Source organism: Hyla sarda, chromosome 5 (assembly GCF_029499605.1).
Source record: "Hyla sarda isolate aHylSar1 chromosome 5, aHylSar1.hap1, whole genome shotgun sequence".
Classification (NCBI taxonomy): Eukaryota; Metazoa; Chordata; class Amphibia; order Anura; family Hylidae; genus Hyla; species Hyla sarda.
This window is the reverse complement of record NC_079193.1, coordinates 280,432,572-280,453,220: the sequence shown is the minus strand read 5'-3', so window position 1 is coordinate 280,453,220 and position 20,649 is coordinate 280,432,572. Positions and strand designations below refer to the sequence as shown.

Genomic DNA, 20,649 nt, shown 5'->3' with positions numbered 1-20,649 from the left:
TGATTTCAGCAGGAATCCTGGTCCGGTCCCCGCCCGGCTAGCAGTGGGACCAGAATTCCCACGGGCGTACAGGTACTCACCTGGTCCTTAGGTACCAGGGCATACGCCCTTGGCCCCTAAGTGGTTAAAGGGGTACTCCGGTGAAAAACTTTTTATTTATTTTATTTTTAATTAACTGGTGCCAGAAAGTTAAACAGATTTGTAAATAACTTCTATTAAGAATATTAACAATTCCAGTATTTACCAGTTGCTGTATTCTCCACAGAAAGTTATTTTCTTTTTAAATTTCTTTTCTGTCTGACCACAGTGCTCTCTGCTGACACCTCTGTCTGTCTCAGGAACTGCCAAGAGCAGGAGAGGTTTGCCATGGGGATTTGTTTCTTGACAGTTCCTGAGACAGACAGAGGTGTCAGCAGAGATCACTGTGGTCAGGCAGAAAATAAATGTAAAAAGAAAAGAACTTCCTCTGGAGCATACAGCAGCTGATAAGTACTGGAAGGATTAAGATTTTGAAATAGAAGTAATTTACAAATCTGTTTAACTTTCTGGCACCAGTTAATTTTAAGAAGAAAAAATTATTTTCCACCGGAGTACCCTGGAACTTCCCTCTTCATCTGTTGTAGAACTAGTAGATGCTGAGACTTTTAGTTCCTCAGGAGGCAACATTCCTGAATTCTCTGTGATACCGTAGTTGCTTGGGAACGTGGCTATACTGAGGAAGTGACATTTCTTTTGAAGCATGTATCCCCTCATTTCATGTATCTTCCTTGTCTCAGCACTAGCACCTTGACCCCCGCTGTTTCTGCTGTGCCCTCTGTAAACCACAACCTGCTGCCCCATTATTTCCTGCTTGGCTCTTCTTATAATGTGACAAGTAAAGACAGAAGATTATAGGGCAGCAGCGGAGTGCTGACCGTTCATTGCCTGCTCTAGGTATATGGTTAATGCCTCATATATAAGAAAACCACCAGAGTAACAGTCCAATAATTGATTCCTCTTTAACATCATGCGGTCTAAGACCATCATCGTGTGGTTATCATTCTAAGTAGTATTATAATATCCAATATCAGACTGTAAGCTGGAATACTAATGGGGAGTGTGCACCTTCACCTCCACATTAAACGTGTGCACCATCACACCCTCCCCCTGTGTGCAGCATGTGCAGCATCACCTCTGGGATATATAACCTTAATGTCGCCAATACATGAAATAATGATGCATCTATGTGATCGCCTGAAGACGAGATAGAAACTAAAGATGATCGAGGAGATGGATGTGAAAAGGTTAATCACTAGAAAGTAAGGTTTGCCTGAACAAACAGATGCCATGGTACGTTGCTCTTATGTACAATTTATATGAAGGGGATTTTAATGAGGCTCGGAGGCAGGGGAAGAAGGGTGAGGACGTCTAGGTAGGAATTAATTGGTTACTTCTTTCTAAAATGTCCATTGTACTTTAATCTGTATTTTATTACATATAAAATGTTGAGCATAATTTCTTTCGATAAGCAGCTAAACTACTCCTGTTTATAGGGCAGTAATAATAATATTTATATAGCGCAATCATATTTTGCAACACTTTACAACACAGAGAGTACATATACAGATGACATTGTGGTACACCTGGGGACCTTGTATGAGGGTGGGTTGATGATGGGAGTAGTAGTTTCAGTTATGTCACATGACACAGAGTGGTGTAACCCTGAGTGTATGCACAAAGGGGGAGATTTATCAAAGTTGCTGAGTTGCCCATAGCAACCAATCAGATCGCTTCTGTCATTTTAAACAAGGCCTCTGCAAAATGAAAGAAGCGATCTGATTGGTTGCTAGGGGCAACTCAGCAACTTTTCCTCTGGACGGGTTTTGATAAATCTCCCCCATTTGTCAAATAAGCTGCTCCCCTTACTCAAGGCCTTGGGTTTGGAAAACAACAGCAGATTTTACTTGAAATTGTTTGAAACCGTACAATATAATGCAATCCTTGCTGGTACACGTGTTACTTGGAATCCACACAATATGGTCACTTGTCACAGTCCCTGTTATATCGGGCTTTATGCTGGTCCTTGTAGTTCTATTGCACTAGTTGGACATCCTAAACAATTTGGCAAACTGGAAAGATCTGGGTGAACTGTAGGAAGCTATGTTAACTTTCCTATACATACGATGCTGCGACATGTCACCTTTGGCCTGTCCATAAGTTTTCCGAATGTTTAGTCTGGCTCTGGATCAGAACCATAGCAGGGGTGTGGAAATTTAATTTAAAAAAAACACTTGTCCACGGGACTAAAACTGAGCAAAATTTACTTGTCCCTCATGACGATCCACTTGTCTGGGCCAATTTTCGCTTTTACACTCTCGTTTTTTTCCTCCTCGCCCTATAATAGCCATTTTTCAATAACAAATTCTCAGAACAAAAAATAAATATATATATATTCGATGAAGTGAAATTGAAATAATAAAAGAGAATTTAGCAAATTTGGTGGTTTTCTTTTCTACGCCATTTACCTTGAGGTTAAGATAATCTGTTATTTTGATACTTTAGGCCGGCCTGATTACAGCAACACCAGATTTGTATAGTTTCCATCATATTTTACTAATTTTAAAAAAATTCGGATTTAAAAAAAAAAAAATGTAATTGCCATCTTTTGACCCCTGTAGCTTTAAAAAAAAAAAAATTCTCATACCAGGCTGTATGAGGGCTAATTTTTTGCGCCATAATCTGTTTTTGTATCGGTACTATTTTGGTATTCATCTGTTTTTTTTTCTTATCGCTTTTTAACTCTTTTTTTTCTGGGATATTATAAAAATTGTAATTCTGTGGTTTGGTATTTTTTTTTTACATTTACGTCATTTACCGTACGGGATACATAATGTTATATCTTAATAGTTTGTACAATTACGCACGCAGCGATACTAAATATGTTTATGTTTGTTATTTTTGTTTTTGTTATTTTTATGTTTATCATTATGTTTACATGTTTTTATATAGGAAAAGGGGGTGATTTGAACTCTTAACATGGAATGGGTTAATGTGTCTAAAACTTTTATTAAAACTTTTTGTATTTTTTTACACTTTATTAGACTTTTAGGAGGAATCATTAGATTCCTCATACAGATCACTAGAGTTCAATTGAACTCCATTGAACTGTGTGCTCTGCGCTCCATTGATAGATTCTGGCTGGACTAGGCTCTATCAATGACAGAGCCACGGGACAGCAGGGAACAGAGTTAAGCCCTCCGGCTACCTCTATAGTGGATCTCTCCTCCATCCACACCCCCCCCCCTCCCCGATCACGATCGTGATCACGCTGCGGGGGGACGATCCACCCCACTAGCCCACCAGGGAGCATTCACATGTCCCTTTAGACGCCGCTGTCAGCTTGCTGGCTATTAGCGGCAACCCCTGGCTACTGAGAACAGCCAGGGGCTGCAGAGTATGGAGAGGGCAAGAGTCGGGAGCCCCCGCCATACAGACTGCTGAGCGCCGCCGTGCTTGTCAGGTCCGGCTCTGCTTGCCCGAAGCCATGCTAAGGGCCAGAAAAATTCACCTGCCCGGCGCCGGAACTGCATGTCTTGGGCGTCGGGCAATAGGAATTCCACATCCCTGCATAGGCAGAACTTCACCCAGTGGATATATGCAATGAAGGCCAAGATTAAATTCCTTTAATGCAAACTCTTGCTACCGTATGTTTCCTTTTGTTTACAGCGGGACGTTGCTGGGCAAAATGGTCTTTTTATTGGACTGGCAAATGGTCACTTAAATAAAGAGGTGCACATGATAGTAAATACACATGGGGGGCTCACCATGTGGCAGATTCCTTAGGTAGTGACAGGAGCTGCTGATCACCATGTGCTCCTCTGACCAAGGTCAGAACCACACTACACTTACTAGAGGAAGAGTCCCTTCTCCTTTCCCGGGCAGAATAAGTTTTATAGGACTGCAGCCACCCGAGTCCAGTTCGGTGCAGCAGCTGGTACAGCCTGAGCTGGGCCACCACAACATCAGAAAATAGTATGTTCTTTTTGATACATCCTTACTATACACCGTTCAGGATTGGATATGGATTGCCTGTTGGAATTTTGATGCAGAATTTACAGAATGAAAAAAGTTATAGATTGTGTGGCAGATCTGCAGCATCGAAATCCACAAAGCCCCAGATTTACTAAAATTCGCTGAGGCAAAACTGTCTTATTTTTTGCCCAAAGCAGCCAATCAGGCCTCAGCTTTCATTTCTCAAATTTCTCTGGTATAATGAAAGCTGAGTTGTGATTGGTTGCTATGGGCAAAACCAGACAGTTGTTTTCATTTTAGTATACCCAGGCCAATGAATTTATTGTTGATTTTAACTTCCCCATTGAAGTTCATGGTGCACATTTGGAATGAATCTGTATTTCTGTGGATTCTGTGTTGGGTTTTCGCATGGTACAGGAAAGAAATGAAAGTATAAATCACATTGATGGTTCTGTAATAACCACAGATATTACACACATAATCCTGCATATACATTTCGTGAAAAAGCATATGTGTCAGTTTGAGACTGAGGCTCCCTAGGTGACTATGTTTGGGATCATTGAATTGAATGGAGCCTGTGCCGATCCAAGCACAGATCCTTCGGAAGACGATTGTGAGATTCTGCTGACATATCCGTTCCTTTGAGGCATAAATCATAATGTGAACCCGGTCTAACAATTAATATGTGTGAAGCCTTATTCTCATATGGGAATTATTCTCATAAACAGTGTATGCCCCCTATTGTTCAGTTTAGTTCTGTTTAGTATGTGCAGGCAGAGAAAAGGAACAATGAACTAACTGTCTGAATATTTAATGGTTGTATTGAACAAAATTCAGATGGCTTAAAGGAAATCTGTCACCAGTGTCACCTGCACAAACCTGTCGGTACCAACAGCTAGTGCAGGTGACACTAGTGACAACAGTACTTACCTTGTCCTGTTCTGTGGCGAGGGTGTCCTGTAATCCGGGCACCAGGCTTGGGGCACCGGCAGAGCTTACTGACATCACTGCTGCTGTTCTCTCACAGCTGAACCCAGCAGAGAGCAGCAGCGGTGATGTCACTAAGCTCCGCCCATGCCCCAAGCCGGGTGCCCGGAGCAAAGCTAATGGACAAGATTACAGGAGATCCTGCCACGGAACGGGACAAGGTAAGTACCGTTATCACCAGTGTCACCTGCACTACCTGTCGGTACCAACAGGTTAGTGCAGGTGACACTGGTGACAGATTTCCTTTAAAGAGTTCCTCTCACCCAATAAACTTTTCTAAACTTATGCAGGCTATGTTCTCTAACACCCCTCCCACTTAAAAAAAATGTCAGAGCTTTAAAAAACTGTGTATCATACCTTTCTTATTGTTCACATAGTGCAATCATAGTGATGTGATGAATAGAAGACCTCAAGCTCTGTGCAGTAGCTTTCGGTTAGGCTCTGTGCAGCTTTCAGTTTGTGCAGCTTTTAGTCTGTGCATCTTTCAGTGAGGCTTTTTGCAGCTGTCAATCAAGCTCAGTGCAGAGAAACACTTTCTGAGTTTTGTCTCCTGCCATTACAAGCAAAAGAAGGGAGAATCCTGGTGGCCAGAAGTATACAGCAGAAAAGCTAACATAACATGTTGTTGTTTTTCTTTTTTTTCTTTTTTTTTTTTTTATGGAAGCCAATTTCAAAAGTTAATTATTTGGCATAAGGAATCAAATATAAAAAATAATGTGTAAAGGAGATGTCCGATGAAGACTTTTTCTATTCCATCCTGCAAAAAAAGACAAAACAAACGTTCACTTACCTTCCTACATTCCCCCGGAGCTCCGCAACAGTTGATCCTTCAGCCGGGCTATGTACTTACTACTTCCCTTAGCCTGGTATGTCACATGGCACTTCAGCCTATCACGGGCCGCAGCGATGTCCCGACTCGGCTGGTGATAGGCTGAAGCGCCGTGTGACGTCCTGGGCTAAGGGAAGTAGGAAGTAAATAGCCCGGCCGACCGATCAGCTGTTGCGGAGCTCCGGGGGAACGTAGGAAGGTAAGTGACAGTTTGTTTTGTCTTTTTTTGTAGCCCGGACAGGATGGTATAGAAAAAGTCTGCACCGGACATCTCCTTTAATGAAAGTGCCCATTTAAAGAGCATAGAATACATCTGTATCATATGTAGCATTGATTGTGCGCTTATGTCCATCAATGTAAATCATGTAAATTTGCTCCGCATTGGGAAAACTCTAGCTGTACCAAAAAATTTGAAGAAGCATTGGTTTATATACAGTGGCACACCCCAAGGGAAGGAGGTAGGATGACGTCTTCATCCTTCTCAAGATCTGATGGACTTCTCAAAGAGGGGGTAGAACACCATCACATTAGAAAACTTGCTGATCTGTGTTATTGAGTACATACTAGATGGCTAGAAGCATTGTCTCATGTACTTCTATGTATTCTGTATCTTCATTCACTTCTTCATCTTTCAGGGTAGTATTGTGAGCAGGTACAACTGTAGTATACACATACATATCATTCATTTATCTCTGTGTTTGTGGGTAATTTATCATATCTGTTATTGGTTTAATGTGGCCTTTCTGTCCTCATCTGCCATACAAGTCAATGAGCTGAGGAACTGGTATTGGAGCATGATAAATCACCTGCCCTTTTATTTATTTCATTCTCTCTTTTCACTTTACTGTGACAAGCACTGAAGTCCATGCACCAAGACATCAGCAGCCAGTTATTCTGTTCCAGTGGATTTCACATCGCTGTACGAACCCTCTAAGGTGTTGCTGAAGCATGAGATACATTTATCAGGCTGAATGTGTAAGGAGAAAAGTCATGATGAACCTATAGAATTAAGCTTCAGGAGCATGATGATAAAGTTTAATGAAAAGTGTCTTCGGAGCGAGCTGTTTTATCCAGACTTCAATCGATATATAGTTGTATCAAGATACAAGTCACATTCCCTAAATCTATTACACGCCTCTTAAAGGGTACCTCTCATCAAATAAACTTTTGATATATTTTAGATTAATGAATGGTGAATAACTTTCCAGTAGCAAGTTAATGAAAAATATGCTTCTTTCTATTGTATTTTTCCCGATCAGTCCTGTCAGCAAGCATTTCTGACTCATGCTGGAGTCCTAAACACTCAGAGCTGCCAGCCTGCTTTGTTCACAGCCAAACAGGCTGTGAACAAAGCAGGCTGGCAGCTCTGAGTGTTCTCCTTTGTGAACAAAGCAGACTGGCAGCTCGTAGTGTTTCGGACTCCAGCATGAGTCTGAAATGCTTGCTGCCAGGACTGGTAGGGAGACCCCTAGTGGTAATTTCTTCAAAGTGGAAAATTAAATAGAAAGAAGCATATTTTTTAATAATATGCAATTGTAAAGTTATTCTGCATACATTAATCTACAATATATCAAAAGTTTTTTTGATGAGAGGTATCCTTTAACAGAATAGGAAAGTGGTTTTATTATCGGCGCAGAACAGTAGTTTGAGCAGTAATATGTATTCTGATTGTCTTTTTTGGAAACTGTTTAACGATTTTAGGAATCTACTGTATAGAGCAGTGGTCTTCAACCTGCGGACCTCCAGATGTTCCAAAACTACAACTCCCAGCATGCCCGGACAGCCAACGGCTGTCCGGGCATGCTGAGAGTTGTAGTTTTGCAACATCTGGAGGTCCGCAGGTTGAGGACCACTGGTATAGAGGTTTACATTTTTTTACCTTTTTCTAACTCAATATAAGGAAAATAATGGGATTACCCATTTTCTAGTCTTACTATATAATGATATGATGGAATCATGTTGCCCAACTGATGACACCATCAAGAACCAACCAACCATTTCAGCTATACTTCTATAGAAGTACTAGGTGTAATCATAAGGTATAAGGCTCCTTAGTATAAGGCTGTCCGGGCATGCTGGGGGTTGTAGTTTTGCAATAGCTGGAAGCACCGTAGTTGCGAAACACCACCTTAGAGTAAGAATCCATATAGACTGTCACCAAACTAAACTTTTAATATATTGTTGCTTATGTAATTATAAGACACTTTGCTATTTACTTGCTGTTAAAATTCTCAGCCGTTATATGTTTTTAATGTGATTGAAAAAACGGCCACTAGGTGTCTCTGTTCTGTTCCCTGCCACAAGTCAAACAGTTAGTTTGGTCTTCTCACGGGCTGGCAGGAGACCAAACTCAGGAAGTGTGTGTGGGGGAATGGCGAGGCACAGCTTTCACAGGCTTCAGTGACGTTGTGCCTGCTGGGGAACGACCACTTTTTCCTGCTGGGAGCTCACACAATGTTTAGAAAATATGGTGTGATGACAGGTACTCTTTAATTTTTGCCTCCGCTTAAAGGCAATGGATAGAAGGTTTCTGCTGCAACAAGCTGGCTGCTATTATGAGAACATGCTGGGGAATTGTAGATATTATGGTAAGAACTGCACATGTTGTTTCACATATAAAGGGGTTGTCTCACCTCTGCTTGAGACCCCTTTCTAAAAGCCAGGGCAAAAATGTAATAAAAAAAACAGCTCTTGCTCTAGAGAATTGTCCATGTCCTGTATTACATGATCAGGTATACAGCCAAATATCTGGCATAGAGTATTACATGTGTGGCCAACAACAATGTTCCCAGTGATAACAACCGATCCCAGTGGGTTTCTAAAAGTGAACCACTGTAATCACCTGAGCTGGATATAGTTAGAAAAAGATGTCTTCAAGTGAAAGTCTCTTAAATTGTTTCTGATAGACCATCTAATATTGAATCAGATATATATATAAAAAAAAGAGACAAGCATTAAAGGGGTATTCCAGGAAAAAAACTTTATATATATATATATATATATATATATATATATATATATATATATATATATATATATATATATCAACTGGTTCCAGAAAGTTAAACAGACTTGTAAATTACTTCTATTAAAAATTATTAATCCTTCCAATAATTATCAGCTGCTGAAGTTGAGTTGTTCTTTTCTGTCTGGCAAAAGTGCTCTCTGCTGACATCTCTGCTTGTCTCGGGAACTGCACAGAGTAGAAGAGGTTTGTTATGGGGATTTGCTTCTACTCTGGACAGTTCCCGAGACACGTGTCATCAGAGAGCACTTAGACAGAAAAGAACAAGACAACTTCAGCAGCTCATAAGTACTGAAAGGATTAAGATTTGTTAATAGAAGTAATTTACAAATCTGTAAAAAAAAATAAAAAATAAATCAGTTTTTTTTCCTGGATAACCCCTTTAAGTTTGAGAAGTCCTTACACAGTAGACTATTCATTGTAAATGAATTGATAAGTTAGATGTTGCAGTGTCGAGTAAAAGGAAATATTCCAGTAGGCTTGCCTGTTTTTTTTAAATCAGCTGATGCCAGAAAATTATACAAATTGCTGCTCCTGCTCTGGACAGTTACTGGCATGGACAAAGATGTCAGCAGAGAGCACTGTGTCAGATGTGATAGAGCTACACAACCTCCTCCATGCCATTCAGCAACAGAAAGGAATGATTGTTTGTGAATAGAGACAGTTGACAGATTTGTATACATTTCTGGCCTCCGTTCATTTAAAAAAAATATTCTCTTTAAAGTTAATGTTAATACCCCTTTAAAGTTAATGTGGCCTATGAAGTATGTACAAAATTGCCTTTGGTAATACAGCGTGATTTCTGTTTTATTGTCTGGGGAAATGATATATTATATAATCTTTTTTAAATAATTCTGCATGATATTTGTTGATATACAGAGTGCTAGATGCAGCAAAGTTGAGCTTGCTGTTTCCCCCCGCTTATTGTGATGTCACACTGTATTGCCAGTAGGTGGGTTTTGTGTCACTTATTATCATTGTGCACAAAGAATGCACTAAGTGTAACTCTTCTCCATCTTTACATTCAGGGCACGATATCTGCCTCTAGAGTGTACTCATGCTGACGTCTTAAATATTCCCCTATGCACAGTAAATGTCCGGCTATGCCTCATCATTGGCAATGCATTATGATAACCACTTGTCATGATTATGTCATGCCTCTAATGTCCCATTGCTCGCTCCTTTTTCATATAATAAAAACAGCTATCAAACATGTAGTGACATGACTTATGTCACGCTAACATTTATGCATCTATTATTCAGGAGTCGTAGTCTGCGTGTATTAATAAAAGCTAAAATTTGCAAGTCTAGCTATACTTCATTATGGCAGCTATGTATACTGTATCACTACATAGATAGGCAGGTTTAGTTTTCAATATTCTGGAATTGTAGTAATGAGTGGATAAGATTTTAATGGTGTTGTCTGGACTGAGTTTTTTTTTATAATGGCACAGGCTGGCTTACAAAAAAAAAAAAAAATGAGATACTCACCTGTTCTTTTCCCTCCACTGCTCCTCTGCTCCGTCTTCCATGATCAGAACTTCTGAGTTCCCTTCTCAACCCAAGAAAATACCAGCTCAGCGAATCAGTGGTTGAAACGGGTCACGGCTGTTGCCTTGATGTCTGAGCCAGCAGCTCCTTTGTGTGAAGATGTGAACCAGGAATTACAAATCTTAGGGGAACGGGCACTGTTAGAACAGCAGCCACGGGGAGAGATGAGTATCACTTTTTTCTTTTAGGGTCTATTCACACGTACAGTATGCGCAGGATTTTCTGCTACAGATTTCAATGTAAACTGAACACAGCTTGAAATTCTGCGCATTAAATCTGCACAGAATACTGTACTTGTGAATAGACCCTTAGGGTACGTTCACATGTACAGGATCCTGCACAGATTTGATGCACAGGATTTTCTGCTGCAGATTTCAATGTAAACTAATTGACTGAGCGCAGCTTCTAATCTGCAGTTACAAATCCTGCGCATCAAATCTGCACAGGATCCTGTATGTGTGAACTTACCCTTAAGCAGAACTATCTGGTTTATGAGTGAATTGCAAAGCCTTGTTGGCAAGTATAATGTTAGAATGACATGTGTACCTGTTTATGGGCCACCAATATAGAAAAATATGAAGAAGATTGGCTTTAAGGTATTTGAAGGTGAAACCATGCAATGCTGTTAAATACCATCTATACACAATGATACTTCATTGGAAGCTTTATAGGGTTTGATATGACCCCTGTTTTCTGAATAGGTTAGTGAGTCAGTGGTGAGACCCACACAAAAGACCATATTGACCACTAGGCATTTGAGGTAAAAGGGCATTGTGGAGGGCACAACCCTGGCCCGAAGCTGCGTCTGTGATATAACTTTATGGGAGCGCTGAAGATTGCTGAATGGCTCTCCCATAGAGTTATATGGAGGGGGTGTGGCAGCACATGCTTCGCGGGAGAGGGGGGGGGGGGTCATGACGCACTGCTCTGGGGGAGAGCCGGGCTACAAACAGGAGATTGAGGGGGCCCTAGCGATCGGACCCCATGCAATCTAAAACTTTTTTTTAGCAATAATTAGAATGAGACATCTTCTTTAAAGGAATAGTCAATTGAACTGAACTTTGTATATACTTAGCCCCTATCTGCAGAATAGCTAATAAGTGTCTGGTTGTGGGTGGGTCCGACCTCGGAGAATCTCCACGATCTCCTTGCATTTGTCCAGGAAGGTAGGTGTTGAATTGCGCAGAGAACAAGTAAGTAGCCATGACGCTGTACAGGAGATTGTGGGAGGTCACAAAGGTCGGACCCCCCCCCCCCATCCCCCCCGCAATCAAACACTTATCCCCTAGTTTAGTTTAGTTCCCTGGACTACCGCTTTAATTACTGGAGCAGAAGTCAGCAAGAACTGTCTCCTTCTCCACTTGTTCTGCACAAACAAGGAAGTGCTGTCGCTGTTTCTGGAGCCCCATCCACATGTAAAGAAAACATTCCTCCCGCACCCACTTACTTCACCAGACTATTCCATCACTGCCTGAGAGTGGCTTACTGATATCCGATGTAGTCTCGTCCAAGCATGCATGTGTATGGGGGAATAGGGGGAAATAGCTGTTGGCCTATTGTACATTAAACTGGAAGATATCTAATGTATAGGGGCAACTTTAGTCTACCTCACTAATACTAGAATTATCAGTGTAATCTGTAAATAGGGCTCTGTCCATACCAATTGGGTAAATATAGTATACCAGATTTATATGCTATAACTTGTTAGCCCTGCAGTGAACATTAATCTTCTGATATAACATAGACCTAATCTGGTTAATTGTTGCCTTATTTCTGTTTATTTTAAAGCAGCCTTTATACAGTGGGGATCAAAAGTTTGGGCACCCCAGGTAAAAATGTGTATTAATGTGCATAAAGAAGCCAAGGAAAGCTGGAAAAATCTTCAAAAGGCATCAAATTACAGATTAGACATTCTTATAATATGTCAACAAAAGTTAGATTTTATTTCCATCATTTACACTTTCAAAGTAACAGAAAACAAAAAAATTTTGTCTGCAAAAGTTTGGGCACCCTGCAAAGTTAATATCTTGTACTGCCCCCTTTGGCAAGTGTCACAGCTTGTAAACACTTTTTGTAGCCAGCCAAGAGTCTTTCAATTCTTGTTTGAGGTATGTTTGCCCATTCTTCCTTACAAAAGTCTTCCAGTTCTTCGAGATTTCTGGGCTGTCTGTCACTCACTGCTCTTTAAAGGTCTATCCATAGATTTCGAGGTGTGTTTAGGATCATTATCCATTTGTAGAAGCCATCCTCTCTTTAACTTCAGCTTTTTCACAGATGGCATCAAGTTAGCATCCAAAATTTGCTGAAATTTTATTGAATCCATTTTTCCTTCTACTCGTGAGATGTTCCCTGTGCCACTGGCTGCAATACAACCCCAAAGCATGATTGATCCACCCCCATGCTTAACAGTATGACAGAGGTTCTTTTCATTAAATTCTGTTCCCCTTCTTCTCCAAATGTACCTTTGCTCATTCCGGCCAAAAAGTTCAATTTTAACCTCAACGGTCCACAGAACTTGTTTCCAAAAGCATCAGGCTTGTCTATATGTTCATTTTCAAAGTTCAAACGCTGATTTTTGTGGTGAGGACGTAGAAGAGGTTTTCTTCTGATGCCTCTTCCATGAAGACCATATTTGTACAAGTATCTCTTTATAGTGGAATAGTGTATCACAACTCCAGTGTCTGCCAGATCTTTCTGGAGGGATTGTGCAGTCAAACGTGGGTTTTGAATTGTTTTTCTCACAATCCTGCGAGCTGTTCTGTCTGATATTTTTCTTGGTCTTCCAGATCTTGCTTTAACTTCCACCGTTCCTGATGACTGCCAATTCTTAATTACATTACGAACAGAGTATATTGACATCTGAAAACATTTTGCTATCTTCTTATAGCCTTCTCCAGCTTTGTGAGCATCAACAATTTTCAGTTTCAGATTTCTAGACAACTGCTTAGAAGAACCCATGGTGCTGATTGTTGGGGCAAGGTCAGATGAGTCTGGGCATTTAAAACCTTTGAGATTGACATCACCTGGTCTTCCCAGATGATGATTGAGAACAAACCATGACACTGGCAGGTCTCAACTTTGCAAAGGGGGCAGTGCATCCTATAAATACTGCAGGGTGCCCAAACTTTTGCAGACACCATTTTTTGGTTTTCTGTTATTTTGAAAGTGTAAATGATGGAAATAAAATCTGAATTTTGTTGACATATTATAAGAATGTCTAATCTGTAATTTGATGCCTTTTGGAGATTTTTCCATCTTTCCTTGGCTTCTTTATGCACATTAATACTCATTTTTACCTGGGGTGCCCAAACTTTTGATCCCCACTGTATGTACACTAATGAATAAAGATTCTTAGATTTTGGGGAATGGTATGGCTTTACTGGTACAACATTGCTTGTACTGGTCAGCATCATGCTATTTCAGCAAGACACTGGTTGCTATGTATACGTTGCCTACTACCTCTATACTTATACATGTGGGTGTTACACAGAACGTAGTGAACCTAATAACCAATCCATCTCTGTAGTGTCATATCTTCAAATGAAGCTTGAATCGTCATTTAATAATTCAGGCTTTATCTCTTTTATTGCAGCAGGAATCAGATAGTGTAGTATTCATGTAGTTCAGCTAAGATAACCTAGTACGTCTTTACCAATAGAAAAGCCTGATCCATTAGTAATAAAATCTATCATTGGAGACCAGTACACTCAGTGGTATTAGAGTAAGCTTACTTTGTTAAATGATGGAAGATCCCATCTATCGCTGCTGTTCCCTACATCAGATACTTTTTATTTCCCTTATGTCCTATAATATCCCGTTAAAATAGTAATATAACTATCCAGATAAGAGTATTGAATGACTTTTTAATTGGAAACAAATAAACAATTAACATCTGTATCTCTTTCCATGACATGTAATTGAATAATATGTATCCTTCGCGGAAAGTAATGTTAAAATTATAAAACGTTTTTTTTTTTTTGTCTAAATATTCAGTCATTGGGTTTCAGTTAAAGGCAATGGGCCTGATTTATCAATCAGCCTGAACCCCTAATAGTCTGTTTTTTTTCCCATAGCAACCAATCACAGCTCAGCTTTCACTTTACCAGAGCTTGTTAAATAGGCACTGTCAGATATAAAAACTTTTGATATGTTGTAAAGCATGCAACAGCAATAGGTTTTGCAATTGCTTTCATTAGACATTTTTCAGTATTTCCCACTAAAAAAGCCAGTCAAACAACTGCACCACCCCCCCCCCCCCGCCCCCCCACCTTCTGGAATGCATTCATTCCTTCTTTGTACACTGCTTTATCCTGGACGTTTTAGAGGGGAAGGGGCTGTACACACAGCAGACTCAGCAGGAAGACTGCTGCCGGGCTCTCACTGATGTCTGCTGTGTGGGAGAAACACATTGCATTGCAGACGAAAAAGTAGGTGTCCCTGCATGTATGTGTGTGTGGATATATGTGTATGTGTGTATATCAGTGTGTCTATCTAATGTGTATGTGTAAGAATATATGAAGCCAGTGTGTGTGTGTGTGTGTGTGTGTGTGTGTTTAACCCCTTAAGGACACATGACGTACTGGAACGTCATGTGTCCACTCCCGATCTATAACGCGGGGCCACGGCGTGGCCCCGCGTCATAGCGGGTCGGGCCCGGCCTCTAACAACGGCCGGGACCCGTGGCTAATAGCGCGCGGCATTGATCGCTGTGCCGCGCGCTATTAACCCTTTAGACGCGGCGTTCAAAGTTGAACGCCGCGTCTAAAGTGAAACCGAAAGCATGCCGGCTAGCTCAGTGGGCTGTTCGGGATAGCCGCGGTGAAATCGCGGCATCCCGAACAGCTGACAGGACAGCGGGAGGGCCCCTACCTGCCTCCTCGCTGTCCGATCGCCGAATGACTGCTCAGTGCCTGAGATCCAGGCATGAGCAGTCATGCGGCAGAATCATCGATCACTGGTTTCTTATGAGAAACCAGTGATCAATGTAAAAGATCAGTGTGTGCAGTGTTATAGGTCCCTATGGGACCTATAACACTGCAAAAAAAAAGTGCAAAAAAAAAGTGAATAAACATCATTTAACCCCTTCCCTATTAAAAGTTTGAATCACCCCCCTTTTCCCATAAAAGAAAAAACACAGTGTAAATAAAAATAAAAATAAACATAAATGGTATCGCCGCGTGCGGAAATGTCCGAATTATAAAAATATATCGTTAATTAAACCGCACGGTCAATGGCGTGCGCGCAAAAAAATTCCAAAGTCCAAAATAGTGCATTTTTGGTCACTTTTTATATCATGAAAAAATGAATAAAAAGCGATCAATAAGTCCTATCAATGCAAAAATGGTACCGTTAAAAACTTCAGATCACGGCGCAAAAAATGAGTCCTCATACCGCCCCATACACGGAAAAATAAAAAAGTTATAGGGGTCAGAAGATGACAATTTTAAACGTATTAATTTCCCTGCATGTAGTTATGATTTTTTCCAGAAGTCCGACAAAATCAAACCTATATAAGTAGGGTATCATTTTAATCGTATGGACCTACAGAATACATATCAGGTGTCATTTTTACCGAAAAATGTACTACGTAGAAACGGAAGCCCCCAAAAGTTACAAAACAGCGTTTTTTTTTAAATTTTGTCGCACAATGATTTTTTTTCCCGCTTCACCATAGATTTTTGGGCAAAATGACTGACGTCATTACAAAGTAGAATTGGTGGCGCAAAAAATAAGCCATCATATGGATTTTTAGGTGTAAATTTGAAAGAGTTATGATTTTTTAAAGGCAAGGAGCAAAAAACGAAAATGCAAAAACGGAAAAACCTCCGGTCCTTAAGGGGTTAATAAAGGGGGACTACAATCATATGCCTCCAGTTGTTGCAAAACTAAAACTCCCAGCATGCCTGCACAGCCAAATGATGTGTGGGCATGCTGGGAGCTGTAGTTTTGCAACAGCTGGAGGCACCCTGGTTGGGAAGCACTGGACTGAGGAGAGGGAGGGGGAGGAGGGGTACTGGTTATCACAGTAAGTACCCACCCCCTGCTTCTGATGGACAAAATTAAGGTATTTCAGAAATAAAGCTAATTCTGAGAAAAATGTAGATCATAGACACATAAAAAAGTACATGTACATGATCAGGATGAGATACTGAGCAACATATAACAGTTTTGTTTTTTTGAGTGATCTGACGGGTACGCTTTAAGATATGAAAGTTGAGCTGTGATCAGTTGTTGTGAGAAAAAACAGACAAGTAGGGTTTCAGGCTGATTGATAAATCTTCCCAAATATTTTACATTTACCACTGCATTATTGTAGACTAGGGCTATGCACAGATGATGTTCTGCATAGTAAGATTTTCCAGTTTAAAGGGGTACTCCGGTGGTTAAGATTTTTGTCTACAATGCATCTTCTTTTAATGTTAATGTTTTTTGCAATTGACATGTATTATATGTTTGTGTAGCATGTGTCTTTTTTTCTTACCTGTTTGTGGGCCAGGAAGTTCTGTAGTTCTGTGTTGGATCTCTGACTGTTGTCCACAGGTTAGGATTAGGCTGTGGACAAGATGTCATAGCTTTTTTCTCTCTGTTCTTTCAGAACTGCATGACAGAGATAGACCACGCCCCCTCAACTCCCCTTCCTGGAGGACGCAGGTGTGCATGAGAGCAAGAAGCTCCTACACAGCTCCTCATCTCCCCTCCCCCTGCTCTGTCTTCTGAGGACGCAGGTCTGCACTGAAAGAAGACAGAGAAGATAAGAGTGTTATGTGAAGGGCAGGATAACAAAGTGCACGGGCTGGGGATGTATAGACTGCAGGGGAATAAATCTCGGACTGGGGATGATTTCTATGTGTGAAGGGGTGGAGGGACTCCTGAATAATGCATGCTGGGAGTTGTAGTCCCTGTTATGTGTGTGTATGCTAGTGTTTCCAAACCAGTGTGCCTCCAGCTGTTGTAAAACTACAACTCCCAGCATTCCCTGACAGTCTTTGGGCATGCTGGGAGTTGTAGTCTTGCAACAGCTGGAGGCACACTGATTGGGAAACACTGGCCTAGCCTATTCAGTATATTACAAACAAAGTGCATTGTTTCCCAACCAGGGTGTCTTCAGCTGTATCAAAACTACAACTCCCAGCATGCCCGGACAGCTTTTGGCTGTCCAGGCATGCTGGTAGTAGTAGTTTTGCGACATCTATAGAGGTGTGGTGAATTACAACCCCCTGGAGACTACAGAGGCAGCATGCTGGTGTTATACTACAGACTGAAGACTCCTGAATGACACATGCTGGGAATTGTAGTCCCTTTTGTGTGTGTGTATGACAGTGTATCCCAACCAGGGCTGATTATATTAGTGTGCTGTGTATAAGGGGGCCAACCTGGGAAAATAGTAGGGTGGGTAAAGGGTGGAACAAAAAAAAAAAAAAAGGAGCCTCCCCAAACCAGCAAGGCATGTGGCATGCTGGGATTTGTAGTTTTCAGCACAGCAAGAAACAGGAAATAGAAGCAAAGATAGGAAAACAAAGTGGGGGATAAAAAGACAATAAAGAACGGAAATAGAGTAGGCTAAACAACAAGAATAGAAATGAAACAAAACAAATAGGGTAAGTCAAAAACGGAAAAACACGTTGACCACCGGAGTACCCCTTTAAACTACAGCTACAGTCTATAGGAATAGACTTCTTTTGGCTCCCATGAACTGCAGCTGTCACTCAACCTAAAAATCTCCTACTGCAAAAAGTTAGCGCATAGCCCTCACCTAAAGCTACACATCAGGCTCATAAACATGAATATATTGAGGTATAACTGCAAAAGGACTGCGGTAGAGTAGCCTGAGCTCTCAACATTGACCAAATTAACTTTCATAGGAATGTACGTTCCTGATAATTGGTCCAAAAAGGGCCATTCATCGACCAAAAACGAGAAAATGCTTGTTTCTCAGCTGTAGTGATGAGTGGCAGGTGCCATATTCGAATTTGCGATATTTTGCGAATATATGGACAAATATACGTCCAATGTTTGCAAAATTCTCATATTCACTATGTTCGTTCCCTTTTTTTCCATGCGACAATTTGTAATGAATGTCACATAGTGCGCATGCGCAATTATATCTTTCACCGAAAAGGGAGGGATCAGTGTCCTCTGACTGGAAGTGCCGATATTTGCTACTATTTGCATATTCACACATACAAAATATTTGCGCTCCACACCGACTCACACAGTAAATAATATTGGAGCTTTCTTTGGACCACAAGCTGGAAGCAGGGAGGGATGATCCCTTTTTTTTTTACACAGTACACATCATTTTTGTGATGTGTCCTGTCAAGAAAAAAAAAAAAGAATATTCGGCATTACGAATATATATCACTATATTCAAGCCATTACCAAAGCAAAAAAAAAAAAATTGCTTACGTGAAAGAAATTTATCAACAGGCTGAAACCAGTTGATAAATAAGTCGCACATAAGAAAAAAAATTGAAAGAAAAAAAAAGCTAAAAAAAAGAATACATAAGCAAACATTGATAAATGTCCCCCCATATGTGCAGAGGTATTCCTTCCTAGATTCATTCTATAGTAGATTCCCAGAGCCTGGAAAGGAGTGCACGCTAGGTATGTACTAGGCTCTGTACTAAGCAAGCAAAGCGCCCTGAGCTTCAATTTCCAATATTTTCTATTATTATGGTTTCTGCAGAAATAAATGGCCATGAATGCTACAATTGTATAATATCAGCATCTTCCAAGCATTATTACTGTTGTCCCATTCCAGCCATCCAAAGGAGTCCATCATATTGGACTATATAGGCATTTAAACCAGTTTACATGTTAAAGAGTAGCTCCCACCATCTTTGTTTATTTTTTCTGTCCCTACCTAATGGTCATCTCTCCCTAACCCCCTCCCTGCCTTTACATTTTATTTTTCTTACCTTCTAAAGTTTTTTTTTTCTGCCTCTCACGCTGCTTACTTTCTGAGCAGGAATCAGACTTCTGGGCGCCGGCTTTCACCCTTACCTCATCTGTCCAGCGCTCCCATCGGGTGCGCGCATAGATGAGCGGCCTATAGCACGGCAGGTTCCGGGGTCTCCGCCTCCCTGTTTCTCACTGCATGTGCTATCCAGGGAGGAGGAGTATAGGAGCTTCGCCAGACCTGCCGCGCAAAATTTCACTGCCGAGACCCGGTACCAGTGCGCCCGCGCTGGCTGCCACGAGTCTGTATATGCTGGGCGTACATACCCCAGCGTTCACAGCGCTTGCTCCCGGGGCACTGGCTGACAGAATTCGGACTGATGCACGGCCGGAATCAGTCTGAATTCAGCGGTAACGTCAGCCGCTCTGCAGCTGGCCAGTAGGAGGGAGACCCCTAGTGGCCGGCTTTTCAAGGGCAAAAATAAGCAAACAAAAAAAAACAATTCAAGTACATTAGGAATATGTTGTACTACATTAGTAGTACAACATATAAAAAAATAAAGATGATGACAGTGCCCATTTAAGGAATCTGTGTCATTTTTACCATCCAATACTTCTATAAAATAAAAGAATAAAACAGAATGACTTTTTAAAGAAGTAGATTATGAGACAGGAGATGACTCTCAAACCATGTAAACATTTATGGTCTGATTTACAGCTGTTTTATCTTGTCACTGCACATAGAAGTAAGGCCTGATATACATGGTCATATTATGGCTCAGAACAGCCTTTAAGATATACATAGGTGTATGGGGTATGCTGTACCTCCATATACCATTATAACATTAGTATCCTTTGTAGAAGCATTGCTTGGGCAAAAATTTACTTCTAGGCTCTACCATGTGTATTGGGTCTAAGGACTCTTGTACATGGTAGAACCTTATTTATGTAGAAGCTTTATGGCTCCTCAGCACAGAACCATACAGCTTTAGTAGACTGCCGACCAGGATCAGGTGCCACATGTACTAGCTAAATGAGCCAGTCCGTCCTGTAGTAGCTTTGATAGCCCAGTTATTACTATGGCATAATCATATGCAGATAGAAGGCAAAGTTTGTCTGGCCCTGCACTGGATCTGCCTAACTCGGCTTCCACTATGTTTCAATGACATCACTATTACCAAATTACTATGGCATATATTGTATTGTTACCCGGATTAGGTAATTAAAGTGTGCACATATTAAGAATAGTTTAGTAATAATTTAGTGTCTCGTTTTTACCTATTGACAATACTATTTAGCTGCATTGAAAAATACAGTGGTCCCTCAAGTTACAATATGAATTGGTTCC

General features: G+C 40.9%; 1 protein-coding gene across 4 annotated transcripts in view; it reads left to right on the top strand.

Moving 5' to 3' along the window:
- Positions 1–20,649, top strand: part of NOL4 (nucleolar protein 4) — a 336,038-nt gene that overhangs the window by 102,905 nt on the left and 212,484 nt on the right. Inside the window, exon 1 of one of the 4 annotated variants that reach the window (XM_056521815.1) lies at positions 1,193–1,329. The exons of the other annotated variants lie outside the window; for them this stretch is intronic. Coding sequence (XP_056377790.1) covers positions 1,327–1,329 — 3 coding nt within the window. The 5' untranslated portion in view covers positions 1,193–1,326. Of the gene's footprint in view, positions 1–1,192; positions 1,330–20,649 lie in introns of those variants that run through there. 4 annotated transcript variants of the gene reach the window in all.